Source organism: Hemitrygon akajei, chromosome 16, assembly GCF_048418815.1.
Source record: "Hemitrygon akajei chromosome 16, sHemAka1.3, whole genome shotgun sequence".
NCBI lineage: Eukaryota > Metazoa > Chordata > Chondrichthyes > Myliobatiformes > Dasyatidae > Hemitrygon > Hemitrygon akajei.
This window is the reverse complement of record NC_133139.1, coordinates 29998279-30025305: the sequence shown is the minus strand read 5'-3', so window position 1 is coordinate 30025305 and position 27027 is coordinate 29998279. Positions and strand designations below refer to the sequence as shown.

Genomic DNA, 27027 nt, shown 5'->3' with positions numbered 1-27027 from the left:
CTCGGCGTTAAGTTTGGAGGGAGCTTGGAGTTTAAACCCAGAACTTCCAAAACAGAGAGGCTAGAATGCTGATGACTGAGTGAGATTTACCAACCCATGCATGAAAGGCTGAGGGCAAGAAATGAGAGGCTGTCGCAAGAAAGCTTTCCACTGTACCAGTGGGCACATGTACTTGTACATACGACAGTAAACTCGAGCTTGACTACACTTCAGGCCAGAACTGATCATCCGTTGCCAGAGATGCTACTTCTGCACTGCATGGTAATTGCAGACTTGCTTTTGCGGCCTCAGACTTGTTACTCAAATGACCCAGACTGTCAGAAGGCAGCATTTCCAAGTGTCTATCAGAACAGGCAGACAGGAATGCCAACACCTTGGTACACATTGCCAAATATGACACACTGACTGTTGAGAATGCTGACACGCCCTCAGTCGAACTACTATCAAAATCATGAACAGCTTACCACTTTAGTAGTGTTTCTGGAGTTCAGCATTGGTAGATCAGTGCTGTTGCTTTGGTTTCCAATGACGATTTCCTTTGCCTAATTTGTTGTATTGTGTACAGTTCTGGTCACCTACCTACAGTAAAGATATCAGTAAGGTTGAAAGCTTGCAGAGAAAATTTAGAAGGATGTCGCCGGGACTTGAGACCCGAGTTATATGGAAGGGTTGAACAGGCAAGGATTTTATTCCCTACAGCACAGAATGACGGGAGATTTGATAGAGGTATTCAAAATAATGAGGGGTATAGATAGGGTAAATGCAAGCTCTTTCCACTGAGGTGGGTGAAACTCGAACTAGAGGTCATGGGGTTAAGGGTAAAAGGTGAAATGTTTAAGGGGAGCATGATGGGGGAACCTCTTCAGTCAGAAGGTGGTGAGGGTGTGGAATAAGCTGCCAGTGGAGGTGCTGAATGTGGTTTCGATTTCAACATTTAAGAGATACATGGATGGGACAGTATGGAGGGCCATGGTCCAACTGCAGATTGATGAGACTAAGCAGAGTAATAGTTCAGCCCGGACTAGATGGGCTGAGGGGCTTATTTCTGTGCTGGAGTCTTCTATGATTCCACGAAAACAGGAAACATCAGCTGCATGTTCGTACAGCACTGGCTTACAACAGCTCAACCACCAGGAACAGGGGTAAAGCACAAACTTTTATTCCTTTAAATATTCTTGGATTCTCTGCCTCGGTCTGGTAGAAATCTTTTAAATAACTCGTGCATAATTTCCATCAGAGAAAAAAAACATTTTGCTACAAATATCCCTGAGGATAATGAAATGGCTTTACCCAATTCCACTGTGTTTATTTCTGTGCTTGTGGTGGCGTACACGGACAGTCTACTGATCAGTCTTACGAAGAGACCGGCTCCTCTGTATACCAACTTATAAAAACCACAGAGGCTGGTGTCAGAAACACATCACGTTCTCAGCATATTTATTTTGACTTTTTATGGTCATCTCCCATCGTGTTGCTCGAGTGAACAGCTTACCTACAGTGTAACATTGATATCTGCTGACAATCAGCAACAGAGTGGCTTAGCTATTGATCGTACTGTCTGTATCATAAACATTTCAGCATTTTTTCAAACAGTGCTATCTTTAAAAATGTATATAAAGAAATATTTTTTTCATAAGAAAACTTCCATGAACAGTGGAGAAATGGAACTGCTGAGTATCTCCCGCGGAGAGACTCATACATCAGACAGCCACGCTCTGAGTTCACCACTGACCAGAAGCAACATATAAAAATAGAACATGCAGCAACATGCACTTTATGCAGAAATTAAATGTCATAAAATAATTGATATTTCATAAATCTTGAGTACTTAAGTTGTTCTTTAGCACCATCATAAATATATTCAGAAATAATTTGTTTACAAGGCTGCCACGTGTAACATGAACAGTTATCGATTGCCCCAAGGCTTAAACACATCCCAAACAACATACGGGAAGCCTACAGTTGATGAAGAGAGCACGAGGCTGTTCCTCAGTAAGGGAGGGGTTCACTTATCATTGGTCCCCAGGCAGGCAGAATGTTGGAGACAATCTCTAATGACTGTATTTTAACTGGAGGGAAGAGCAAGTTTTGAATCCCCTTTCCTGTCATTCAGTATTCTAATCGCCCACAGATTTAAATTGGAGATGATGCGAGGTTAGGTAGACACTGCAGACTTACTAGATGTAAGCAGCCATATGACTATCCTGTTTAGTTTATCCTGATAGATTAGGAGTAAGAGAGAAAGTGATGCCAGAGATGAGGAAGTTACGTTGGAGAGGGGATCTCTTCTGTTTCTTCAGTAAGTGGAATAAACAAACAGAGCTGCTGGTCATGTTTTAAGATCCTCAAATGGGAATAATACCATTCCAGAACAAACCTCTGGTGCAGTGCCTGCTAAAAACCCATGAGATTTTAGGCAGAGAAGATGTGCTCTCGGCACATTGACAGACACCCAGCTTGACAGGTGGTTCACGGTTAGAAAAATGAGAAGAACAAATATTTCTTGCTGGATCAATAGCCATATCCTCCTGACTACAGGACTCGTGCCAAAGGTAATGCCAAGCTAGCAGGTGAAATTGTCAGTTGCAATACAAACAGGGGATACGTCAACCCAGATGGTGAATGGGACACATTGCATCTCTCATGTCTTACAGTAGGCAGCAGCAAATGATAATGTGCTACAGATTTATGGTGTAATTGCAAGTGAAGACAGCTGTGTGACCTATCAGACTGCACCACCTTTATTTGGGCATTAGTTTCCTTAAACAAAAGCAAATATTGTATTAAAATATAAATAGTGAATCTAAGCATTAAATATACAGGATTCTGGTTAATTAGGCCATCAGTTAATTGACAGCCACTTATTTGGGACAACTCTTAAAGAACAAGAACTGATCTTTAAAACAGCCGGGATTCCCTGTGTATATTTGGGACACTATGCCGCTTATTTGGGATAGGAGACTACTGCCAAACTACTTCTAAGTAGCGACAGCCAGGTGCACTTGTGTGGCCATTAGACAGTACACTGTGCTTAGAGAAAACTGTTTTTAAACTGTGTCAGTTGCCTGCGCTTGTGTTGCGTTTTTCCATTTGGGCCAATGGATACCGATTCCAAAAGCAACGACTTTTGATCATTTTGTCTTCTAAAAATTTCAGATCCTGGCCAAGATGCCAGGAGAAGAATCTACACTAACCAAAAGAAAAAAAGTTTACACTACTGCCTGCACTTGAGCTAGTGACTACACAGGATGGCAGGAAAGGTACTGTTGGATGATGACGCTACTTCATGCTGGACGGCAATGAAGGCAGTCCATTAACAGCACTAGGTGTCTGCACTGATTTTGTTCATTTAGTCAATCAAAGGAACATGGCAGTGTATATGGGATGAATTCCTACATCGATAACTATTAGGAACTAACACACATTTTTATAGTACTGCAGTAGTATTGGTACTGTTCTAACTCAATTTGTATTTCATTTAAATACTTGACGTGCTACTCAGTTAAATGGTAGTTTGAGGTTTTTTTTTAATACATTTTTATCTATTTCCATGAAACCGGCTTCCATGAAACTTGGAGAAACAAGAGGACCATCACCTAATTAGGTAATCCCAATGCTTCAGGACTATTCCAAATAGACTAACTGGGAGATGTTCAAAGAGGCCCCCACAGATACAGAAGAGACAGACCTTGAGGAATAGGCCTCATCTATACACCAGCTACATCAGTAAGTTCATAGACGACGTTAGTACTTCAAGAACGGTTTAGCTCACAGCCCAAGCAGAACCCCTGGCTGAATACTGAGATGTGCTCCCTACTAAAAGCCCGGGGCGCTGCCTGCAATCCTTCTGACAGAACAGCCAGGGGAAATCTCATTGTAGGCATCAAGAGGGCAGAGACCACCTATGCTCAAAAATTCAGGAACACCTATCTAATAATGATCCCCGGCACCTGTGGCTGGCTATCAAGGGTATTACTGACTACACAAGTAAAATCGCTAGTGACGCTTCCCTCCCTGACACCCTAAACAACTTTTATGCACGCTTCGAGGAATGCAACACAACACCAGCCACGACAGCTACCCTCCTCCCAAGTGAGCAGCCACCATCTGTAACAGCAGCAGACAACAGAACTCTACAGAGTCAACTCCTGTAAGGCCGCTGGGCCAGACAACATCCCTGGCTGAGCACTCAGGGAGTGTGCACACCAGCTCACTGACATCTTCAGCACGTCACTCATCCAGGCTGCTGTCCCCACATGCTTCAAGTTAGCCACCATCACCCCTGTACCAAAGAAACTCTACACCTTCAGAACTGAACAACCACCACCAGTGCAACTGACGCCAATCATCATGAAGTGCTTTGAACGGCTAATAATAGTACACATCACAAACTCTATTCCTGCCACACTGGACCCCCACCAACACAGCATCTGTCACGCACCTGGCCCTGACACACCTAGAAAACAAGGACATAAACGTCAGAAAGCAGTTCCTGGATTTCATCTGGGCATCCAACACTACTGTCTCACAGACCTTGGTGAACAAACTCCTCGGTCTAAATGCCCCACTGTTGGGACTTCCTAACCAACGGACCTCAGTTAGTCAGGATACACAACTGCTCCTCCCTCCCCATCCTCAACACAGGTGCCCCCCAGGGCCTTGTGCTGCGCCCACTGTTGTACACGTGACCGTATGACCAAATACACGGGCAATCACATTGCCAAGTTGATCGATGACAGGACAGTTGTGGGACTCATCACCAACAGTCATGAGACAGCCTACAGAGAGGAGGTGGAAGAGCTCGAGACCTGGTGACAGGCAAATGTCAACAAGACAAACGAGATGGTTAACGACTTCAGGAGAACTCGCTCCACCCACACCCCTCTTTACACTGGCGGTTCAGCAGCGGAAACTGCGAGCAGTTTTAATCTCCCGGCAGTGCACAACTCTCATGCTACCAGGACACATTCTACACAATCAGGAAAGCTCACCAACGCCTCTACTTTCTGAGGAGGCTGAAGAACAGAGCATGTCTCATATCATGCGTCAGATACGCAGTAGAGGGCATCCAAACATGCTGCATCATTCATGGAATGGAAACTGCACTGCGGCGGACAAAAGGGTTTTATAATGGGTAGTCAAAAATGCCTGTTGCATCAGCGGCACCAGCCTACCCAGCATCAAGGGCATGCATACTAGAAAGATGCTGGAAAAGGGTCAGTAACATCATGAAGGTTCCCGCTCCACCCCGACCCTGATCGTAGACTGTTCGTTCCACTCCTATCAGGCAGGAGGCTGCGTAGCAACACCAGGACTACCAGACACTCATAAAATTACATACCCCAAACAGTAAGGCTGATCAACACCTCCACCTACTAACCCACCCTTCCACACCCCTAACCACTACTTAATCGTTTCCTGTGCCTGGTGTCACTTTATGGACATACGATTAATCTATATATACAAGCTATTTTATGTATTTATATTTATTGTATTTTTAAAATTATTATTGTGTTGTTCTTTGTGCGGCATCGGATCCAGACTAACAATTACCGGTACTTTGTCCTCCTTTACACTGAAAATGACTTTAAACAACCTTAAGTCTTAAATGTGGCAGCAACTTACCAAAATGTAGGTGTCCCAATTAATTAGAATCTGCTGTATATGCTCATTCTTAAAATCTTATGACCTGAAGTTTTTCATTTAATTTCTTTCTTGGTTTCTTTACTGACAGCCTACTTTATAGTACATCTCTGGACATTAATGGCAGGTAGCATTATATATCCTTAGAGCAGTTAATATTTCCTTTAAAATAAGGCTACAATGATATCCAGAGTGTCTGCATTTAATTCAGGCACAACTTACATTAGCAAATGAGGGGGGAAAAAAACAAATGCCACTTTGGGTGACAGCAGTGGTCGCCACTTAAACAGTTCAATGTTACTTAGACTAGTTAAAACAAGTTTAGAGAAGCAACACCGCCCTCTGCTGTTCACCAACAAGAATAGCAAACAAAAAATTCCAATTAACAAATCCTCATGCTCCTTCAAAGAGGTTAAAATAGAGCTGCACTGTTATTCCACAGGCAGATATAGACTGATAGAAGTCACAGAACATTTATGATGCAAAGGGAGGCTTTTGTGTCCTTGCCAGTCAAAAAAAAATCATCCAAGCTAATCTCACAATCCAACATTCCTTCTACTAGTCTGCAGGTAACAGTTATTCTGGTACACATTCAGATACTTTTTAAATGTAAACAGAATTTCTGCACTCCACCCCACACCCCCCTCCCCCCAAACCAACCTTTCCGGCGATAAGTTTCAGAACCCTGCGTTCTCTTTACTGAAAAGTGCTTTTCTCCAATTCCACCTTTTCCTCTAATCCTTCCACCAATTATCTGAATCTAACCCCTGATTTATAGCCCATCCGCTCCAATTTTCCAACTTAATTCTTTTGAGGCTCTTCATGATTTGGTATACATCGATTAAGACCATCTATTCTTCTTCTGGTCCAAGTATTCCCCAGCATATTTCAACTTTCCTCAAAACTATTTTGTTCCAGCACTGGAAACATCATCATACATCTTCACTGCACCCTCTCCAATATCATCTATTCTGTAATATGCTGGCCAGAAGTGTGCACTTTACTCAACCTGTGGCCTAACAAACATAAACTACAAGCTTTTCTTCAGAATCCTGACTATGGATTCAGTGCTTCAGTTAATTAAGGACAGCATCACATACTTTTTTTAGAAACCATATACTTGTCCTACTACCTTTAAGGATATGAGGGTGCACATTCCAGGTATCTTTTCCCTCCACACTAAGCAAATATATTCTTCCATTTATTTTGTATTCTCTTGCATTGTTGCTTCTCCCTCCACTTCTTGACCAGACCAACAATATTTGCCTAAAGTCAAATGGTCTCCTTCTCATTCACGTTATCTGAATGAAAATATTTTAAGAATGGGCTGAAGTACAACAGAGGAAAAAGCTGCCAGGAAGGAGGAAATTAGCAGTTTCCGTGATGGGAAAGTTCATTCCTGATTAATCAGGACGTTAAGAAATCACACAAAGTGAATTGGGTATCAAAGTGAAGGATCGTGCCCAATGGCAATGGAGCAATTTAAAAGCAGAGGTCAACGATGTTCACTTCAATCGGTCTGGTATTCAGTTGAAGGAGTCGTGATCAAGCTGTGACGTCAGTGAGTCATTCATTTTGATAGCATGGAGATAATTACACAGTACAACAACTGGTGATCGGAGTCATCGGGTGGATAAATGAACGCTGAATCCTACATCAGCCCACGAACACCGTAACCCAGTTAGTCCCTGATCCCATTCGTTCTCCTGTTGCTGCATATCTTCTCTTTCAAGTATTTATTCACTTTCCTACTGAAAGGTGCATCTGAATCTGTGTCCACCGGGACCCACTCAGCACGTTCTCTGCCAATGGCTCTAAACCCACAGCCTTTGCTTATTGGCACTTCAGCCACTGGAAAGTTTCTCTTTATTTATGTCTGAACTCTTAAAAGGTTTTAAGCATTTTATCATTTATCCTTCTAGCTACCTTTTCTCTGAGCTTCTACAGTCTACTCACATCATTACAACCCCTCATTTCTGAACCTTTCTAATAAATCTCCCTGGATCCTCTCTAAAACATTCTCATTCTTCCTACGGTGTGGTACCCAGAATTGGATACCTTACAGCCGATCTAGAGGGTCCTTTCATTAAGACAATTAGCACTTTTTCCTGGCTGTGGTTCTCCAAACTTGTAATTAAAACCCAGCCCATTTTATTCACTACTTTGTGAACCGTCAAATCATATTCGAAAACATGTGCACCTGAAACCCAGGTCTGCCTCCTCCTGTACATTCAGAGATACGGAAACGGGCCCATCAATCTACCAAGTCTGGGCGAGCCATCAACCATTCATCTATACCAACCCTAGACTAACTCCATTTTATTCTCCTCACGTTTTCATCAATTCCTCCCCACCCTTCTTAAAATCATATCATTTAGTAATTATTCTTGGTACCAAAGTAGCAACAGTTTTAGGATAACCTTGCCTGGGAGCAGGATAAAACAGGACAGGAAGGGAAGACTCCAATAAAGGCAATTCTAGGAGATATGCCAGCTACACTTAGATCAATGGACAGTGGGTCATAAAGAAGTAGATTCAGGGAGCTGGAAATAGAATATCTAGCTCTACATTTAACACTGCTGAGAGGCAACAGAGAACAAGTCAGCCAGGAAAGTAGGGCATTTGAGACCAAGCCAAGAGAGCAGTGAAGACCTGCTCCATAGCTCAGAGACAAGTAATGGCGACAAGTTTGCCAAAGCTTTGGAGAACTTTGGTACAATTTAAACTCTGCAGTGACTGGAAGAATGGTGGAAATCTAAAAAATGCCATGATCTCAGATGATGGTACAACCGCAGGTGATCCAAGGATAGCTCTCTCACACTACAGGTAACATTGACATTTGATAGTGAGGAAGTCACATTTCGCCATCTAAGAAGTCAGCAGTAATCCTGAATGGAAAGACGGTGAATTTGTAAGGAGAACTGGGTGGAAAGTTCTCAAGCAAAAGAAACCAACAAGTTCAGGAGGGTTGAAATACAACAGACTTGAATTTAAGATAGCAAACTTGAACAAATACAATGGAAGATGGTGGAACAAGAATCCAAGACAAGGCCGAAGACCTGGGATCCACCCAAGTGGAAACAGAAGAGGTTCAGCATTGAACTGCCAACTTAGAACAATAGCTTCCAAACCATCATTCATTCTGTATGTTAATGGAGTTCCAAACCAAAAATCATCTTTGGGTAATCTCCTCTTCCCATTTCAAACAAAAGTGATAAAAAATAGTTAATCTGAGGCTAGTGCTGGCAATGAATCAGTATTTGCTCTACATCATCTCCATGGTTTACATTTTTTGGTCAAGATATTTAACCAGATTCTGCTGACTGATTAGGTAACTACCAACTCTTCCAACACTTGAAACTTTTAAACTAAGTTTTCCTGGAATATTGTTGGTAGCTAGGTAAACTTCCCATTTTTTTAAGATAAAAGATTAGCTTTATTTGTCACATGTACAGTACATCAAAACATAATACAGTGAAATGTGCTGCTTGGATTAAATCAATCGGCAAGGATTGTGCTGGGAAGCCACAAGTATTACCATGCTTCCGGCATCAACATAGGATGCTCACAACTCACTAATCCTAATCGTATGTCTTTGGAATGTGGGAGGAGACCAGAGTGCCAGGGAGAAACCCATGCAGTCACTGGGAGAACGTACAAACTCCTTACAGGCAGCAATGGGTATTGAGCCCCTATCGATGATCGCAGATGCCATGAAGCATGTGCCGCCTGCAGAATTGAATTTCTTCCACAGAATGGGAGCCCCCCAGTGCAGAGTTGGTGGACTCATTCTGAGGGGAGTGCACAAGGCCACTCTTACCTCCTACCAACTTGCATTTCAAGGTTCAATGCAAAAAGGATTAACCAGCCTACTTTGTTTTCTACTTTAATAAAAGAGCCTTAAGGAAAAAATGGTTTTTTAAAAAAAGATCAACTATTCAGTTAAGAGAACATATTCTCAGTGATGTATTCCAATCACTAACTTTCAGAGCTGGGTAAAGAGACTCAGAGAATGATTGTTGCTGAAATGTGCATATCAGGTTTAGTTTGCTGTCCAATACACTGTAAAATGAAATTATTCCAGCATCAAAGTCTACAAAGACTCCCACTTTAGAGAATATTGGAACAGTCAGATCTGTAACATTATCATTGTGTAGGGCGACAACTGAACATGATCCTGACAGGTAGCTCCAAAAACTACTGCTGCTTCCAGAGCCCACACTCCAGGATTTATTGTTCTCTCCCAGCACACACTCCTTATTCCTCCCCTTTCGCTTTATGCTGCCGTAACAGACCCCAACCGCCCATCTGCCATGAACTCCTGAAATGTCCACCTCCCAGTAACAGCGACCGCCGTTGATTTCCTCGGAGCAGAGTACCTGCCCCCAGCAGTCAAATCTTTTCCGAGAGGGCGGGTAGGGCTGTCTGGACCGGGATCCAGAAGCCACCCGCCTATCGTCTGACAGAAGGACACTGCGATGAGCGGTCTCCATATCTAGAGTCGGTGTCTGTCCGTCTGCAAACAAAGCAACACCCGAGTAAATCATGCGCCTGTGAAAAACGTTTCTCATCACATCATAACAGTGCAGAAATCTTGCCTTATATAATCTTCAAATCAATGCTGCTGATTTATTTAAATGCAGTGGCTACTTGACTAGGCTTGACAACAATCTGACCTAAAAGTTCTACCACATTAGCACAATGCTGACTGTGCATCTTTGAGAAATGCTACAAAACTGCTCCCAGGTCTTCTGCCTGCTAGATGCCGAACGTGCCCGAGGAACATTAATGAGGAAGGGGGTGGGTGCATACACCCTGGAGAGAAATTCACTTACACATGCATGGCTCATGTATGATACCAGCCATTCAATATTCTCCCAGCAATGTGGGGTACTCTGACTCTCCCCTGTCCACAGTGAACCGAGTTTCCTTTCACCATCACTGCAACAGCCAAAATAGCAAGGCCTGAGTACGGACCGGACGTGCAGGCCCAGATCATCTGCACATAACATCTTTGGTCTCATTGAAACACAACTGTGCAGCAGCAAATCCTCGACACAAACTCCACACAGAGAGCCCCCGAGGTCAGGATTGAACTTAAGTCTCTGGTGCTATGAGGCTGTGGCACAGCTAAATGCACCCCCATGCAGTTGCCAGAAACGGGGAGCAATTAAGTCACCCTGCCTGTACTACAAGGACAACGTCTCAGGCAAGAGAGCACCTCACAACCACAGCAGAATTTGCCTGCTCTAGGGGCAGAGAACATTATGTTTGAACTGGACAGGACTGAAATAAATGTCAGTGTTTAAACTGCCCTGGACTTTATTTTTTGGCACAGTGGACTAACAAAGAGAACACGGTAACTTTCCTGGAGCACAGTTTTAACCAAATACAGTTTTACTGGAAAACTTCACATAACACAGAACAAGCAGTACTGTACTTACACACAGATGCCATTACGTCTCGATCCTTTTCGAGCCGGGATACCAGTTCATACTGCTTCTGTATCCAGTTTACTTTATCTGCTGTGATTTTACTGACATCAGGAGGTGGAGGCTGTGGCCCTAGTGGTTCAGATGCCTCTTTTATTCTACAAAAAAATTGCAGAGGATATACTAAAATATTTTGGGTGTACTGTAGAATTAAGTGAAACCTATTTATTGAGTAAATAATGAGGACCTCATCACAAAATTCAACTATAAAACTGTTGGGCTGGAACTAGGAACTTCAAATTACGTGGTGTTATTATTTCATTGTTCCTGTCCTGGACCCAGCACTTAAGTACAATTACAAAGAAAGCAGGGCAGCACTTCCACTTCCTTAGGAGTTTGCAGGGATTCAACATAACATCTGAAACCCTGACAAACTTCATCGATGCGTGGCAGAGAGTATACTGACTAGCTGCACCACAGCTTAGTATGGTAACACCAATGTCTTTGAACAGAAAATCCTACAGAAAGTCATGGATATGGCCCAGTACATCACAGGTAAAGCCCTCTCCACCACTGAGCACATCTACATGAAATGCTGTCACAGAAATAATTTTAGGTTTAAACCCCTATCAGAAGAGTTTAATAGCAATTATTTATGATCTGATTATGAAAATACGTCTAGGTACATCTGATAAAATTAAGAATGAATGGGAAAGAGAACTTCAGGTATCTTTACCTATAGAGAAATGGGAGAAAATTCTCCAACTAGTTAACACTTCTTCAATGTGTGCTAGACACGCTTTGATACATTTTAAGGTGGTTCATAGGGCCCATATGTCCAAAGGTAAGTTAGCTCATTTTTATTGTCGTATAAATCCTGTCTATGACAGATGTAAGTCTGAAGTAGCTTCCTTGACACATATGTTCTGGTCTTGCCCTCTTTTAGAAAATATTGGAAAGATATTTTTGATATTATTTCAGCAGTTTTGCGTATTGATTTACAACCTCATCCTATTACTGCAATTTTTGGATTACCAATGATGGACTCGAGTCAATTATCCCCTTCAGCTTGCCTTTGATTGCATTTGTTACATTAATAGCCAGAAGATCCATTTTATTTAAATGGAAAGATTCTAATCCCCCTACTACATTTCAATAGTTTTCCCAAACTATAACATGTTTAAACTTGGAGAAAATTAGGAGTGGCACTATCGACCCTTCGGTTAAATTTGAAGAAACGTGAAGGCCATTTATTCAACATTTTCATGTGATGTAAGCTGACCTTTTCTGAATCCTTCTCAATAACTTTTTGTTTGTGTTTAGAGGAGCGGAGTTCATGACAAATAACGATATTAACCGATGAAACATGACAGCCCAGCTTTTGTTTGTTCTGTTTTTATTTTGTTTTTTGGGAGGCTTAGATTATGCATGTTACTCGGGAGTCTGTTTCTGTATACATTAACCTTTATTAATGCAATCCCCATCTCTTTGTATCATTATCATTGTTCTGTTTATCTACTTGAAACTCAATTTAAAAGACTGATAAAAGAAAGGAAAGCAGCATCCATTATCAGGGACCCCCACCACCCAGGTCATGCTCTCTACTCTCTGCTGCCATGAAGCAACAGGTACAGGAGCCTCGGGACTCGCACCACTGGGTTCAGGAGCAGCTATTACCCCACAACCACCAGGCTCTTTAAACAATAGGGGTAGTTTCACTTAACTTCACTTACCCCATCATTGAAATGTTCCCACAACTAATGGACTCATTTTCAAGGACTCTTCATCTCATGTTCTTGATATTTATTGCTTTTTTTTTATTATTATTATTGCTTCCTTTTGTATTTTCAGTTTGTGGTCTTCTGCACTGTGGATGAACACCCTAGTTGGGTGGTCTTTCACTGATTCAGTTATGGTTATTATTCTATAGATTTAGTGAGTATGCCCACAAGAAAATGAATCTCAGGGTTGTATATGGTGACATATATGTACCTTGATAATAAAACTTACATTGAACCTCGAATGGTTGTTTTTTGAACTGAAGGGAGGTTCTACAGCGATCATTACTGGGCCACTGTCCTTCCTGTCTATATTACTTCGTAGCACTAGGGATGACAAGCCATAATTCGATTCGTGGGCTGCAAAACGGGAAGTAATAAACTACAGCAGGATAGAAACAGTGGAGCGGGCAAATGCGGAGAAATGGGAGTGATAGAGTTTGCTAGGAAGGATGAGGAGAGGAGGTATAAAGGCTACTGTCCTTAAAGGGGCACAGAAGCAGAGGGAGCTGGGAGAGGACGTGTGCGCACAAAACAGTGAATGGGCAGAATGAGATAAGATATACACAATTCTAGGTTTAACTAATCGAGCCAGAGAACATAAAAGCAGGGAAGATCTGCTGAACCTATACAAAACACAACTGGAGTAGTGTGTTTAATTCGGTTTACAGGAAGGATGAAAGGCTGAGGGGACATATGATGGAAATAAATCAAATGCCTAGGGGTCTGGACACAGTGAATAGGGGGAAGCTGTTCCCGTGGATGGACGAGAAAAGTCACAGGAACAAAATAAAGGGGAAGAGAATTAAGAGTAGCATAAGAAAAAAAAAAAGTGCAGCATATGGTTGGAATCTGGAAAACGCTGCCTTCAGTAATGGTATGAAATGCTCAGCAGGTCAGGCAGCACCTGTGGTACAGGAAGCAGATAACGTTTTAGCTTCGGGACTTGTTTCAGAACTGAGAGAGAGACAAAACAAGTTTGCTTCAGTGGAAAGAAGCCATTGGGGAAGGGCTACCGGGGCAGAAGAAAAGGAATCGCTTTAATAAGTCAAGTCCAAATTCATCAGTGAAGGTAGGTTAAGGAGATTATGCTTCTTTATCTGTGCAACGCGGTGTTAACAGCAAGGCTGTAGGACATAGGACACGCCCAGCAGGCCAGACTATACAATTATCAAAATGAGGACAGCCAGAAATGGCATTCACTCAGTTTCTCACTTTAGGAACTATTTGCCTATCCAGCAGCCAATAATCATACGAGTTTACCTTGAACAACCAAAGTCAAATTTCTCCCTTGAAGACTTCTCGCTTATTTACCTATTCATCACACGGCTAACAAAATCAATATTTGGAACTCTTTTCCTCACCCACTGTTACTTATTATTTAAAATGCATCTTTAATTTGATGGGAGTGGGTGCAGGGGATTTAAGGGATAAAATATTGGCCAGAATGAGGTTAAGAATTAGCTATGCTCAAACCATCATTGCAAATGGTTAATGGCAGCGAGATTTAACATCTAAAAAGGCAGTTCTGACCACGATCAACATCTTCTCAAAATCAACCTTAAATGTCAGCCAAGATTCCTGTCGTGACCTTTCAACCCAAAAGTTCCTGATTCAACAATAATTACATCTTGCATTTATTGAACAAATTCTTCATACAGCAAGTTCAGATTCTTAAGAGGGAATATGATTACTTAACTGATACAACACTTTATTTCAAAAGCTTGTCCATATGAGGTAGTACAATTGGCAGCATGTAACATACACTCAGTGGCCACTTTATTAGGTACACCTGCACGTTAATGCAAATATCTAATCAGCCAATCATGTGGCAACAACTCTATGCATAAAAGCATGCAGGCATGGTCCAAGAGGTTCATTTGCTGTTCGGCCCAAACCAGAAAGGGGGAAGAAATGTAACCTAAGTGACTTTGATCGTGAAGTGTTGGTGCTAGATGGGGTGATTCGAGTATCTCAGAAACCGCTGACCTCCTGGGATTTTCACACACAGTTTACAGAGAATGAATTGTGTTTGAAAAAAAGACAAGAACATCCAGTGAGTGGCAGTTGTGTGGACAAAAACACCGCGTGAATTGGAGAGCTGGGAGATTGGCCAGACTAGTTCAAGCTGACAGGAAGGCGACAGCAACTCAAATAACCACGTTACAACAATGCTATGCAGTAGAGCATCTCTGAATGCACAATATGTCGAACCTTGAAGCGGATGGACTACAGCAGCAGGCGACCACGCTAGCTGCCATTTCTGTACCTAACAAAGTGACCACTGTGTGTATAATAATACCTTTAAATAATAGGTTATACTGATGGCTACATAATACTTTTTAGAGATCCAAGCAATTTAATTGAATGGAAAGATAATTTCACTTACCTTGTTCTCATTGAATTAAAACCCTGAAACAATGAGATAAAATAATTAACTTTAATATTTATAGACCTTCATCAAAATATAAAACAGTTATATTAAGGAGAACTAACTGGTATTAATTTATGATTGGGGTTTCATTTGGATATACTTAGCATAAGTGCAAACAAGTCACTGAAATCTCTCACTTGATACCCAGGATTGCATTGGAATCGTGATGTCTGTAAGCAATAAAGCTCTGGATAATGATTTCAACGGGAGCTGAGATACGGGTGAGTCAGCCAGACAGAAGAAAGACACCTTTACTGATGACTATGTGGTCAGATGTTTATATTTTCTCAAATTTGTGAATGGTTCTGGGGAAGAGGGGAGTAAAACTTGTAACACAACCAAGGACAACGGTTTTGATCTTCCCAGTATTTCATTCCAGAAGAGTGTTGAAACAGATGATGGACAGAAGTGAACGAGAGAGGCTTTGTTGAGTTAGAGTTGCACAATATCTGTGGAATTGGTGTGTAATCCAATGTTAATGCTAAATTCTGTTGTAACATGAAGATAAGAAATAAAAGGGGCCCGAGTATGGGTCCTTAAGGAAAAGCCAAGATGTCACCATGGAAAGGGAAGTGACTATCTGGATGTGAGAATGAAAGTAAGAATGAATCATAGCCAGACACCAAAAACCACGTCTAAAAGGTTCAACAAAGCTCTAACTCCTAAAACAAAAATCAAACATTCTGCCGGCATGACATTTGCAGCTCAAGAACTGAGGAGCCATATCTGAAAATCAGAAGCCCACGTTCCAAGATACAATTCAGTTTAAGAATATGGCAGATGCAGCAGTTCCACAGATCCCATGAGCTGGCCTCATCATTAAGGGGTTTATGTTATTCATCTAAGATCCCCACCCGTTCTCCATAACTCAACACTCATCTCTCCGAATCAGCATTCAACTCCCCACTGAACATCCCAGTTGATCCCAGGTCTGTAACCCCCAACTGGGCTTTTTCCCATACTTCCACTGCTGGCAGAACTTGAACAAGGAGATGTGGTTGCCGTTTACAAGGGAAGTGAGTTGCAACCACTTCTCACAGGAGGTGGTGAATATCTGGAATTTGTTACCCTGGATGATTGTGAAGGCTGGATCATTGGAGTACAATGGATTCTGGTTAAGTCTGCAGTGAATAATTTAGAACAGATTTCTGATAAGCCTTTGGTCATTGATAACTTTGAGCATTTCCAAAGAGAAGGGAATACTGCTGGTGCTCCATTTATTGATAAAAAAGTATTTTAATACAGTGGATGCTGGTTAGTTGAGCCATTGGTTAACCAAGGCAGCTTTGGGGCAATTCTTAAAGAACAAAAACTGAGAAAATAATTGTGATTCCCTTTGTTTATTTGGGACACTGTGCTGCTTAATTGGGACAAGAGACATTGCCAAACAGCTTCTAATGAGCATCAGTCACATGAACTTGTGTGGCCATTAGACACTACACCACGCATAGGGCGAACAATTTTCAATGAGCATCAGTTGCGTGCTTCGGTTCTAAAAAAGTGATGTTTGTCACTGACAGTTGGCGAGAAATAAGCAGTTCAACAATTTAGAATTGTTTTGCGCACTGTGATTTCAAGCATACAGGCTTGCAGATGCCAGAAACAGCCAGGGGTGAAAAAATGAAATGATTTCACTACTTCAACAATTTAGGAACTACAAAGGATTTGAAGGTATCAACAATCACCTTGAATGCTAAAATGAAAACGAAGCTTTGGAGGATACAATTGTAAGCACTGTATGTAGGCAGCCCATTATCTGCAGTAGGTGTCTGTGCTAACATTGTTAACTTAAGTCAATCAAAAGAACACAGCAGCATGTTGACTGACTGTCGTATCAGACAATGACAGTGAAACCTATGCGGTAGAGTTTTTAAAGTGGTAAAACCGTTATCAGGGAACAGTCCCACTCTCGCGACCTCAGAATTCTGTGTCTAGTGGTGTGAGCAGTTGTCACAAACTAGGGTCTTCCTTGGTTGCAGTGGATAACCATGATGACTTCTGCACCTTATCAAGCCCTCCTCTCTCCACGAAGCATTGCAGGACCACCTCCTTGGATCTCATCTGCCCATGGCGCTGGAGCTGACTTCACACGCTAAGACAATCATGCCCCTAGTTTACTGGGATATGAGGCCCACCGGCTACTTTCGCCTGCATGAACCCTCCTGTTGAAGCAGAGTACCAAGGTGTGGCCACTGTTGCATGCAGCCAACTACTTGGAGCCACAGGTGAGAGCTGAGCGTCTAACCAAAGGTAAGTGAGCTGCCCCAAAATGGACAAGCCCCTTCACCAGAGGTACTACCCCTCCCTGGACACCAGATGAATTTCTCCGTCATTAACTATTAGGAACCAACACAGAGTTTTATAGTACTGTAGTACCACTGGTAGTGTTCTAGTTAGTCCTGCATTTTATTTAATTTGTTACTCAGTTAAATGGCAGTTTGTCTTTTTTTATACCTTTTTAACTATTTTGACTAATTGGGGCAGCCACTTAATTGGGCCAAAATGTACTGGTCCTGATGTGTCCCAACTAACCAGAATTCACTATATTTAAAGAGGAAGCAGGAAAATTTTGTAAACGTTTGTTGTGTTCAGTTCTGTTTGCCTCATAGGAAGGATGTAGAAACTTCAGAGGGTGCAACCAGGATGCTGCCTGGACTAGAGGACATGTCTTATGTGGAAAGGTTGAGCAAGCTAGGCTTTTATCTTTAGAGCAAAGGAGAATGAGAGGTGACTTGACAGAGGTATATAAAACTATAAAAGGCAGAGTGGAATGGACAGCCAGTGCCTTTTTCCAAGAGAGGCAATGGCTAATATTAGAGGACATTCTTTTAAGGTGAGCAGAGAAAGTTTAGGGGAAGATGTCAGAGTTTTTTTTTGAACACAGAGAATGGTAAGTCCTTGCAATGTGCTGCTGGCAGTGGAAGTTGCGGCTGATACAATAGGGCCATTTAGATAGGTACATGATTAAAGTAAAATGGAGGTCTCTGGGCTTTGTCGGAAGATGGGGTTAGATTGATCATGAAGTAGGCTTACACAGGCCAGCAGAACATTGTAAGCCAAAGGACTCGTACTGTGTTGTATATCCTATGTCTGTGTTTCCTGTAAATGATTTTAATTCAGTTTGATTTTTGAAATTATATTTTTAAGTGCCTTTTTTCTTTTGGATTCACTTCCATTCATGACTTAAATATCCTGTCAACTCCTTCCAATATTAGAAGCATCTCAAATGATTTCTTCCTTGCCCTGTCTGGAACGATTATAGGTCTCGAGGCTGTTTCATTTCAGCCCAGAAAAGGACTATTCTGTAACTCTTAAACTTACTAAGCAGAAGAAGCTTTTTTTTAAAACAGATAAACTCCTTGTGTAGTAGATAAAAAGCAGACAAGTGGACCACAAACAAATGCTCTTAATGCCTTGCCCGGACCTTCACTTTGAGGGAAAATAAGTTAAAGCATAAAATTGCAGTTTCTGATCCACAAAGAAGAATAAAGTGCAAATGCCACTACCTGTATGAAAACTAGTTTTTCTATCTTCATTAAAAGATTACTGAAATCAGCCATATTTTTCTCGAAAAGTTCCATTTGGTTTTCCAGTGCAGAAATCTGTGCATCAATTTCTTGTGTCACCTGGTTCTGGACTATGTCGAGATACTTCAATGCTTCTTTTTCCTCATTTTCAAAGTAACTCCGCAGAGCATTACACCTCTCCTGAACTTTGGCTTTGCTTTCTCTGATCAGGCTCTGTTAAATGGAAATGCATCGGTTAGTACACTGTCGTCCACTTGATTTCAAGATGTTCTCCCTGACAGAATCTGCACTGAGAGAACCCCTAGATTAGTGCTCTAAATGTTACTTGTGAATGACTTGTGGGAGAACAGGCTAACGGGGCAGATCTGAGGTCTGACAAAGATGCAAATGTGCTGAGTGGCATTTGCACCAGACAGTACACAAAGGAAAAAGTGGAGATCAAATCCTGTAAGAGGAAAGTCTTTTCCTGTTGTACGATAATACCCATCCCGAGGTAATTTATCAACTCTGCCCTCCCATAAAGATTTGCAAAACCAGAAAGAGTAAACAAACAAGGTATATGAGCAGCGCATAACCGCAGTGGTTAGCGTAACCACTAGAGCAGTACTTCCGCAGAACCACTTAAGAGTTAGAGAATAACTCTTTAACCATTAGAGTGCCAGTGAGCCAGGGTTCAATTCTGTCACTGTCTGCAAGGAGTTTGTAATTTTCCTTACGACCGTGGGGGATTCCTCTGGGTGCTCAAGTTTCCTCCCACGTTCCAAAAACTTACGGGTTAGTAGGTTGTTTGATCACATGGATGTAACTGGATCAGAAGGATCTGCTACAAGACCATAAGATACAGTAGGCCTTTCAGCACAACAAGTCTGCTCCACCACTCTAACACAGCTAATTTATTATCCCTCTTCTCCTGCCTCCTCCCTGGAACCTTTACCACTCTGACCAGTCGGGACCCATCAACCTCCATTTTAAATATTCTCAATGACTTGGCCTCCACAGCCGTCAGTGGCAGTGAACACTACAGATTCACTAACCTCCAGCCAAACAGAAAAACTAGTGCAGAAAATGAAAAGCCAAGCAACCAACTCGACTTCCTACTGGAGCTTTCGTGCACTCTAAAGCAACAATAAATAAATTACAAACAAAAGTAGAAAAAAGTAGTATACGATGGGGTGATTGATTAAGTTTGTGGCCTAAGGCAAGAGGAGTCAATTTTAGAAAACCTAGCTCATTTATTTTTCAACATAGTCCCCTCCTACATTTACACACTTAGTCCAGCGGTCGTGGAGCATACGGATCCCTTCTTTATAGAAGTCGGCGTCTTGGACCTCCAGAAGTGGTCCACAGCATGGGGAGATTGATAAGTTTGTGGCCTAAGGTAGAAGGAGATGAGTTATACAGCTCTCCTTGCATGCATGTGCAGTTCAACTCTTTGAGTGAGTACGCAGAAAGTTTGAAGTTAATAACTCATCTCCTTCTACCTTAGGCCACAAACTTATCAATCACCCATCTGTGGACACCTTCTGGAGGTCCAAGATCCGTATGCTCCATGACCGCTGGACTAAGTGTGTAAATGTAGGAGGGGACTATGTTGAAAAATAAATGTGCTAGGTTTTCTAAAATTGACTCCATCTACCTTAGGCCACGAACTTATCAATCACATTTGTACATTAAGAAAGTTGGTTAAGTATTGTCATGTGTTCTGAGGTACAGTGGAAAAACTTTGCTTTGCATGCTATCCATACAAATCAGTTCATCACATATTCTTAGTTCTTTGAAAAGCAAGTTTGTTTTTAGTGAAATCTGTAGGTGTCGACAGTCAGCATCGCAATGATCGAGATTGCTCCATTAAAAATTCATGAAAAGGGTTGTAGCACAACTAGTCAGAGGCCACTTCAGTCACAGGAATACTGCTCTGATGCTCAGTACTCTCCGAGCCCCAAGGCATTGGCTGCCAGTCAACACTTTCCATAGTGCACAAAGAAAACTAGGCCAGGTCTGGACCAGCATGGGTGGGCAGGAAGCAAATGGAAGGGACAGAGAAGGCTGGGGTTGACTTGGAGTCATGTGGGGTCAAAGGGAATTACATAGAACATAGAATAGTACAGCATATTACAGGCCCTGCAGCCCACAATGTTATGCCCACTCTCAAACTCTGCCTCCCATATAACCCCTCATCTTAAATTCCTCCATATACCTGTCTAGTAGTCTCTTAAACTTCACTAGTGTATCTGCCTCCACCACTGACTCAGGCAGTGCATTCCACGCACCAACCACTCTCTGAGTGAAAAACCTTCCTCTAATATCCCCCTTGAACTTCCCTCCCCTTAACTTAAAGCCATGTCCTCTTGTACTGAGCAGTGGTGCCCTGGGGAAGAGGCGCTGGCTGTCCACTCTATCTATTCCTCATAATATCTTGTACGCCTCTATCATGTCTCCTCTCATCCTCCTTCTCTCCAGAGAGTAAAGGAGTAAATTATATTGTAAGTATATGATTATATTGGTAAGTATATTGGAGTAAACTATATTGGAATTGACCACGTATTTAGGGGTTAGGGGATAGACAGCTGGAGACTGGATCCCAGGCGATGGGTGTAAGAGTGGTTGGAGATTGATGTCTTTAGAGAAGAGCGTGGTTGGAGATCAAGCTGACTCCAACCATGGAAGAGTTACACCCATGGAGCACAGGCAAGTTTAACAAAAAGGGGGGGATCCAGTCCCCAGCTCTGGGCTGGAACTTGCTCACTGACGCCTCCATTCGATAATGCTGCCACATTATAAAAACTTGTCTTCCAGGAGTGCCTGATGTGAATTAATTTCCTGGTCACTCGCACTTCATTTGTGCAATGATAATGTGTGGCCAATGATGATCTGTATTTCCACAGCAGCATGACTCAACCTTGAAAGACGGAAGGAAGTGATTTTCGGATGTGCAGCAGTGGCGCCTAACCACATTTCTCGGCCTATCTTTCTGCTCTACCACAGATTGCAGCCACCACCAGGAAGTCTAGTACACAGCAGAAACAGGCCAGGTTCAGCCACAGTTGTAGCGCCTGTTCCGAACATACCTGACAGGACGTTCCACCATTTACCATGCCACTATATTGTCCCTTTACATAAAGGTTCCTCTATTCTTGCACACTCTCAAACTGTTTTGCTGCACCTATATTGTCTCATTTCATCCTTTCTGTCAGAATCTCTTTACAGGTTTCTGTATTGCTGGCCAACTTGACAGACTATATCCCCTTGTAGTCACTCACTATTCTAATCACTATTTATATGATGTCCAAGTATTGAAAATGACACAGCATTCAGATATCCATATTTTAATACTTATTAAAATAAAGCAATGTCCTAACAACGAAGCCGGGGAGCCCAACTGACCCCAAACCTATATTCCAAAACATAACAGCTTATTATGATCCTCAAATTTTGTCCTTGAAATAATTATTTCTCTACGTTGCCAGTAGCCGGCCCTTCGAGATGCACTGCTCAGCAACCCCCAATTTAATCCTAGCCTAATCACAGGACAATTTACAATGACCAATTAACCTACCAAAACAAAACGTCTTTGGACTGTGGGAGGAAACCGGAGACCCAGAGGAAACACACACATTCTACAGGGAGAAAGTATTACAGACAGCAGCAGGAATTTAACCCAGGTCACTGGTAGTGTAAAGCATCATGCTAACCACTCCACTACAGTGCCACTTTCTAACTGATGCATTCCTCTTGTCAAACTACACCATGATCTCAAAAAAATAACTGGTTCAGATTAAGAAAACATCATTTGCCTGTAGCAGATTTTTGCTGACTCTACTAACACAAGCCTTCCCAGATATACAATGGGGAGAACTTCTGGTGATTGAGATTAAGTCACTTTATCTTGGACTAGTTTGATTTTTCCAGTGTGGTTTCAGCCAGACTTTCAAAAACGCCACTTTAGATATGAAGGCATTTTTATTCTGGCGTCACACCCCTTCCTTTCCAGTCCTGATAAAAGATCTCAGCCTGAATCATCTACTGTTAGTCCACTTCCATTGATAGTGCCTGACCTGCTGAAGTCCTCCAGCAATTTGTGTGTGTTGCTCTGGATTTCCAGCATCTGCAGAATCTCTTGTGTTTATGGTATCACACTGGGTCTTTCATGAAAATCAACAAATTGCAAGTGCTGGAAGTCTGAAATAAAACCAGAAAATGCTAGAGACTCAACAGGTCAGGGTGCTGAGAAACCGGCAGAGGTCCAGCAAAGGATTGCTGATCTGAAGAATTAACTGTTTCTCTTTACGTGGATGCTGACTGATCTGCTGAGTATTTGCAGCATCTTCTCTTTTCACATAGACAATTCTCATCTGACAAACACAAGCAAATCCACTTAAAGCACCAAGATAATCACAGGAAACACACTTACCTGTGCATTATCCCTCTGTGCTTGGAGGTGCAGAATGCCAGACCGGATGGTGGTTGTATTAGCCCGGACCTTTTCTATCTGCTGTTGCAAATGATCCTAAAAAATAAATTAAGATAAATAAAAATCTGAGGCAGAGGTGGAGAAGGAAGAAGCGAGAATCTTTTCTTTTTTCAATCTTTTTATTGATTTTTTTAAAAAAGTGTGTATACAAACAAGAGGAGAGTATCTCCAGTATATATGTCAATAACAGTACATACAGAAGGTAAAATAAACAATATCAGAATCATACATAGTGTTGATCTACAAAATATGAATTTGATATAGAATGTATAATTCTCCTCATCAATTTATGAAGAAAGGAAGGACTATTAGAAATTTTTATATAGAAGAGGGAAAAAAAACCACTATTCTAAACAGAAATAAAAAGGACTGGGCAGTCCATCCTGAGAGAAAAACCAAGAGAAGAGAGACTCTCTGATCAGATACAAGGTTCTGAAAAAATGGCTGGAAGAGAATCAGTACAAAAATCAGATCATATGAAAATACTGAATAAAAGGTCACCAGATTTGTTCAAATTTAAAGGATGTGTCCAATGTATGACTTCTTATTTTCTCTAGACTTAAACAGGACATGATAGAGGAAAGCCAATAAAAGGCGGTAGGAGGGTTAGGGTCCTTCCATTTAAGTAAAGTGGCTTTCCTAGCCAATAAGGTTGAAAAGTCTATGGTCCGCTGAGCGGAAGCAGGAGTATATCCTACTTCCGATGGAATAATCCCAAAAATAGCCGTAAATAAGTTTGGTTAAACCACTCCAAAAAGCATCAATAGATACAATTTATAAATGGTTATTGAATTTATGAATCAATGGAGTAAAATTTTTCATCTGGTAAATACTTCATCTATTTAACTCACTTTAAATAGAGTCAGGCGGCCACTTTAACTCACATGTTTTGGTCTTACATAAAGTTGGAGAATTTTTGGAAAGATGTTTTTAAAACCTTACCAAAAGTGCTGGATCTGGACTTGCACTACACTGTCATTTCAACCATAACTGCTGGTACAGTACACAGTAAAAACGAAACAACGTTCCTCCAGGACCATGGTGTTACACGAAACAACACAAAACTACACTAGACTATGTGAAACAACACAAAACTACACTAGACTACGTGAGACAACACAAAACTACACTAGACTACATGAAACAACACAAAACTACATTAGTCTTCAGACCTACACGGGACTACATAAAGCGCACAAAACCGTGCAAGACAGTACAATAATTAATAAACAAGACAACAGTAAAGGGCAAATTACAATATAATAATAAATGATATAAATGTAAACAATGTTTTAGCAGGAATTGAGAAAGAAATAAGCAAAAATTGCAAAGGGAGTGGAGTGGTGGTCAGGTGGGGGGGTGGTGTGTGTGTGTGTGTGTGTGTACGTGCGTACAATATACTCTCAGCAGCTGTATAAAAGATGCTTCATATAACATCAAGTTCTAGTAGCTTACTGCTCTATCTATCCACTAGCTCTTGCGAACAACACTAAAAGCAACTTACGTCTGACAGGTTGCTTAAATCAACTTCCAAGTAATAACTAAGAATGTCACATTTAAATAGGATTATTGATACAATACTGTGTGGAAGAAATACAATGGTGTGGGAGCTGTCATGTTCAGATGGAAAGATCATCGTGGGGATCTGCTGAAGGAGGCAGAGATTTTAAAAAAAACACCTGAACTTGTTTATATCCAGCTTGTAACAGCAGGAAACTGGAATACGAATGGTCAAGAAAACTGAGAGTTCCTATTAGTTCAGTTTGGAGCTGGTCAGTGAAAGAAAGTGAAGCTGAGTGGAAATCTAGTTTAAAACTTACAACTTATTTGTGGAGGTTGGGATAAGAGTGAAGGCACCACCAGCTTTTCCACATCAACCAGCAAATCTGTTCTGGGTCACTGGCATAGTCCACCCTGAAAGCTGAAGTTACTTCCTAAACCTCCTGAACAAGTTTCTGGATTACAAATTCAATCAGGCATCGGGTGGGATTACATACATCCAGTTACACCTTTAACTTCTGGCTGTGAACATCCCAAACTCAGGAAGTTCCCCTACCTCCAAGCCTCCTGCTTCACCTGTAAGGCCCTTTGTCCTGTCCCAATACTCTTCTTTAGCTCGGTGGCAATTTTTTGACAGACTAGATTCCTGTGAAATGTTTGATTACTTAATGGCCTCTCATCACTGGTACATCAGAACCGCCTGCAGTATAAAAAGAGAAATGATACTAACTGTGCCACTTAATTTAAAAATGATATTTTATGGGAGCTGCAAATTCCTGAATGACATTTCAGATGAATAGGCTGTACCGGGGGGATTGCAAACCTGATCAAAACTAGCTTGTGGCCTAAAAACATTACATTTTCATTCAATGTCATTTACAGATTTTGAAAATTAATCTGGCAGTGGTGCAGTGGCTGGCCGCATGTCCAGTCTGGCCCTTGGCTTTGTGCACGCCAGCAAATCGCTACCGAACGAGGCCCTCCCGTACAGATAAAAACCCCGGGCATACCCGCAGCTCCTGCTCCCCTTCACTGATGCTGACACAGTTGTGGTTCTTGTGCTTCCCCACCACAGGGCAGAGGCAGCAGATGCAAACTTTGTCATCCTTGCAGTAGATCTCCAGCAGCTTCTTGTGCTCCAGGCACTTCCATGTAGACATGTCCGCAGTGGGGTCTATGAGAGGGTGGTTCTTGAACACAGCGTTCTCCCTGTGGTGCTTGAGGTGCTTGGCGCACATCGAGGCCTCGCACTTCAGGCAGGTTTTAACAGCTGACAGTTTTTTCTTGGTGCAGTAATTACAGGGCAGAGCTACCGGAGTTCCGTTCACCGCCTGGTATTTCTGAGCTATATTTGCCAGCTTGAAATTCCTCTTCAAGACGGGCCTCTCCCTGTAATTCGCCCTGCATTCCGGACAGGAGTAGAGGCCAGACTCCGGCTCCCTCCAGGACTCCTCGATGCAAGCGTGGCAGAAGCTGTGCTTGCAGTTGAGTATCACCGGGTCGGTGTAGATCTGCAGGCAGATCGGGCAGGTCAACTCCTCTTCCAACCACACTGGCGGCAAACACTCCGCCATGGCTCCAGCGCGGAAACTGAAAGTGAAACCGTGGCAGCTCCAGCGCGGAGCATAACGGCCAAGGGAGACCATTGCAAATGAGAGGGGCCGCCCGAGTGTACAGAGCCGCTCTTACTGTCATTGCCACCCCGTTCACCGTCTCAAACACCGGTTCTTTTTACGGGGGTGGATTGATAATATTGCAGTTTATCCCTTGAACTCAAAGAGCGTTGGTGGAAGGCGCAGGGTATTGCAGCAACCTCGTTCTTTTTTTCCAAAGTCCCCTGTGTAAATAGCTTTTCACAAGCAGCCGGCGCCTGCCCATCTAACGGACACATTCAAACGTTTGGAGGGGTGTGTGTGTGTGTGCAGTGTTTCACAGGTGCAATGCTTCCGAGGCTACATTTTGGCAGGAATAATCCAAATAGAACATACAGGGTAAATGGTAGGGCATTGAGGAATGCAGTGGAACAGAGAGATCTAGGAATAACAGTGCATAGTTCCCTGAAGGTGGAGTCTCATGTAGATAGGGTGGTGAAGAAGGCTTTTGGAACGCTGGCCTTTATAAATCAGAGCATTGAGTATAGGAGTTGGGATGTAATGTTAAAATTGTACAAGGCATTGGTAAGGCCAAATTTGGAATATTGTGTACAGTTCTGGTCACCGAATTATAGGAAAGATATCAATAA

General features: G+C 42.1%; 1 protein-coding gene across 1 annotated transcript; it reads right to left on the bottom strand.

Moving 5' to 3' along the window:
• Window positions 1-1409: 1409 nt before the first annotated feature.
• LOC140739917 (E3 ubiquitin/ISG15 ligase TRIM25-like) lies at window positions 1410-26381 on the bottom strand. Its single transcript, XM_073068591.1, has 6 exons — window positions 25796-26381; window positions 23226-23321; window positions 18794-19027; window positions 15243-15265; window positions 11088-11233; window positions 1410-10159 (listed from the first exon to the last, which is right to left on the bottom strand). Exons 1-6 carry the CDS (start codon window positions 26357-26359, stop codon window positions 9582-9584), a joined length of 1641 nt encoding a protein of 546 aa, XP_072924692.1. The 5' UTR covers window positions 26360-26381; the 3' UTR covers window positions 1410-9581.
• Window positions 26382-27027: the final 646 nt, after the last annotated feature.

What these genes read in the sequence shown, in the direction of transcription:
- LOC140739917 (XM_073068591.1), bottom strand. Translation starts at nt 26,359, where the DNA reads ATGGCGGAGTGTTTGCCGCCAGTGTGGTTGGAAGAGGAGTTGACCTGC. An exon ending in AAAAACTAGTTTTCATACAG is followed by an intron (nt 15,266 to 18,793) that starts GTAGTGGCATTT and finishes TCATTGTTTCAG; the next exon opens with GGTTTTAATTCAATGAGAAC. An exon ending in TTTAATTCAATGAGAACAAG is followed by an intron (nt 11,234 to 15,242) that starts GTAAGTGAAATT and finishes ATTTTTTTGTAG; the next exon opens with AATAAAAGAGGCATCTGAAC.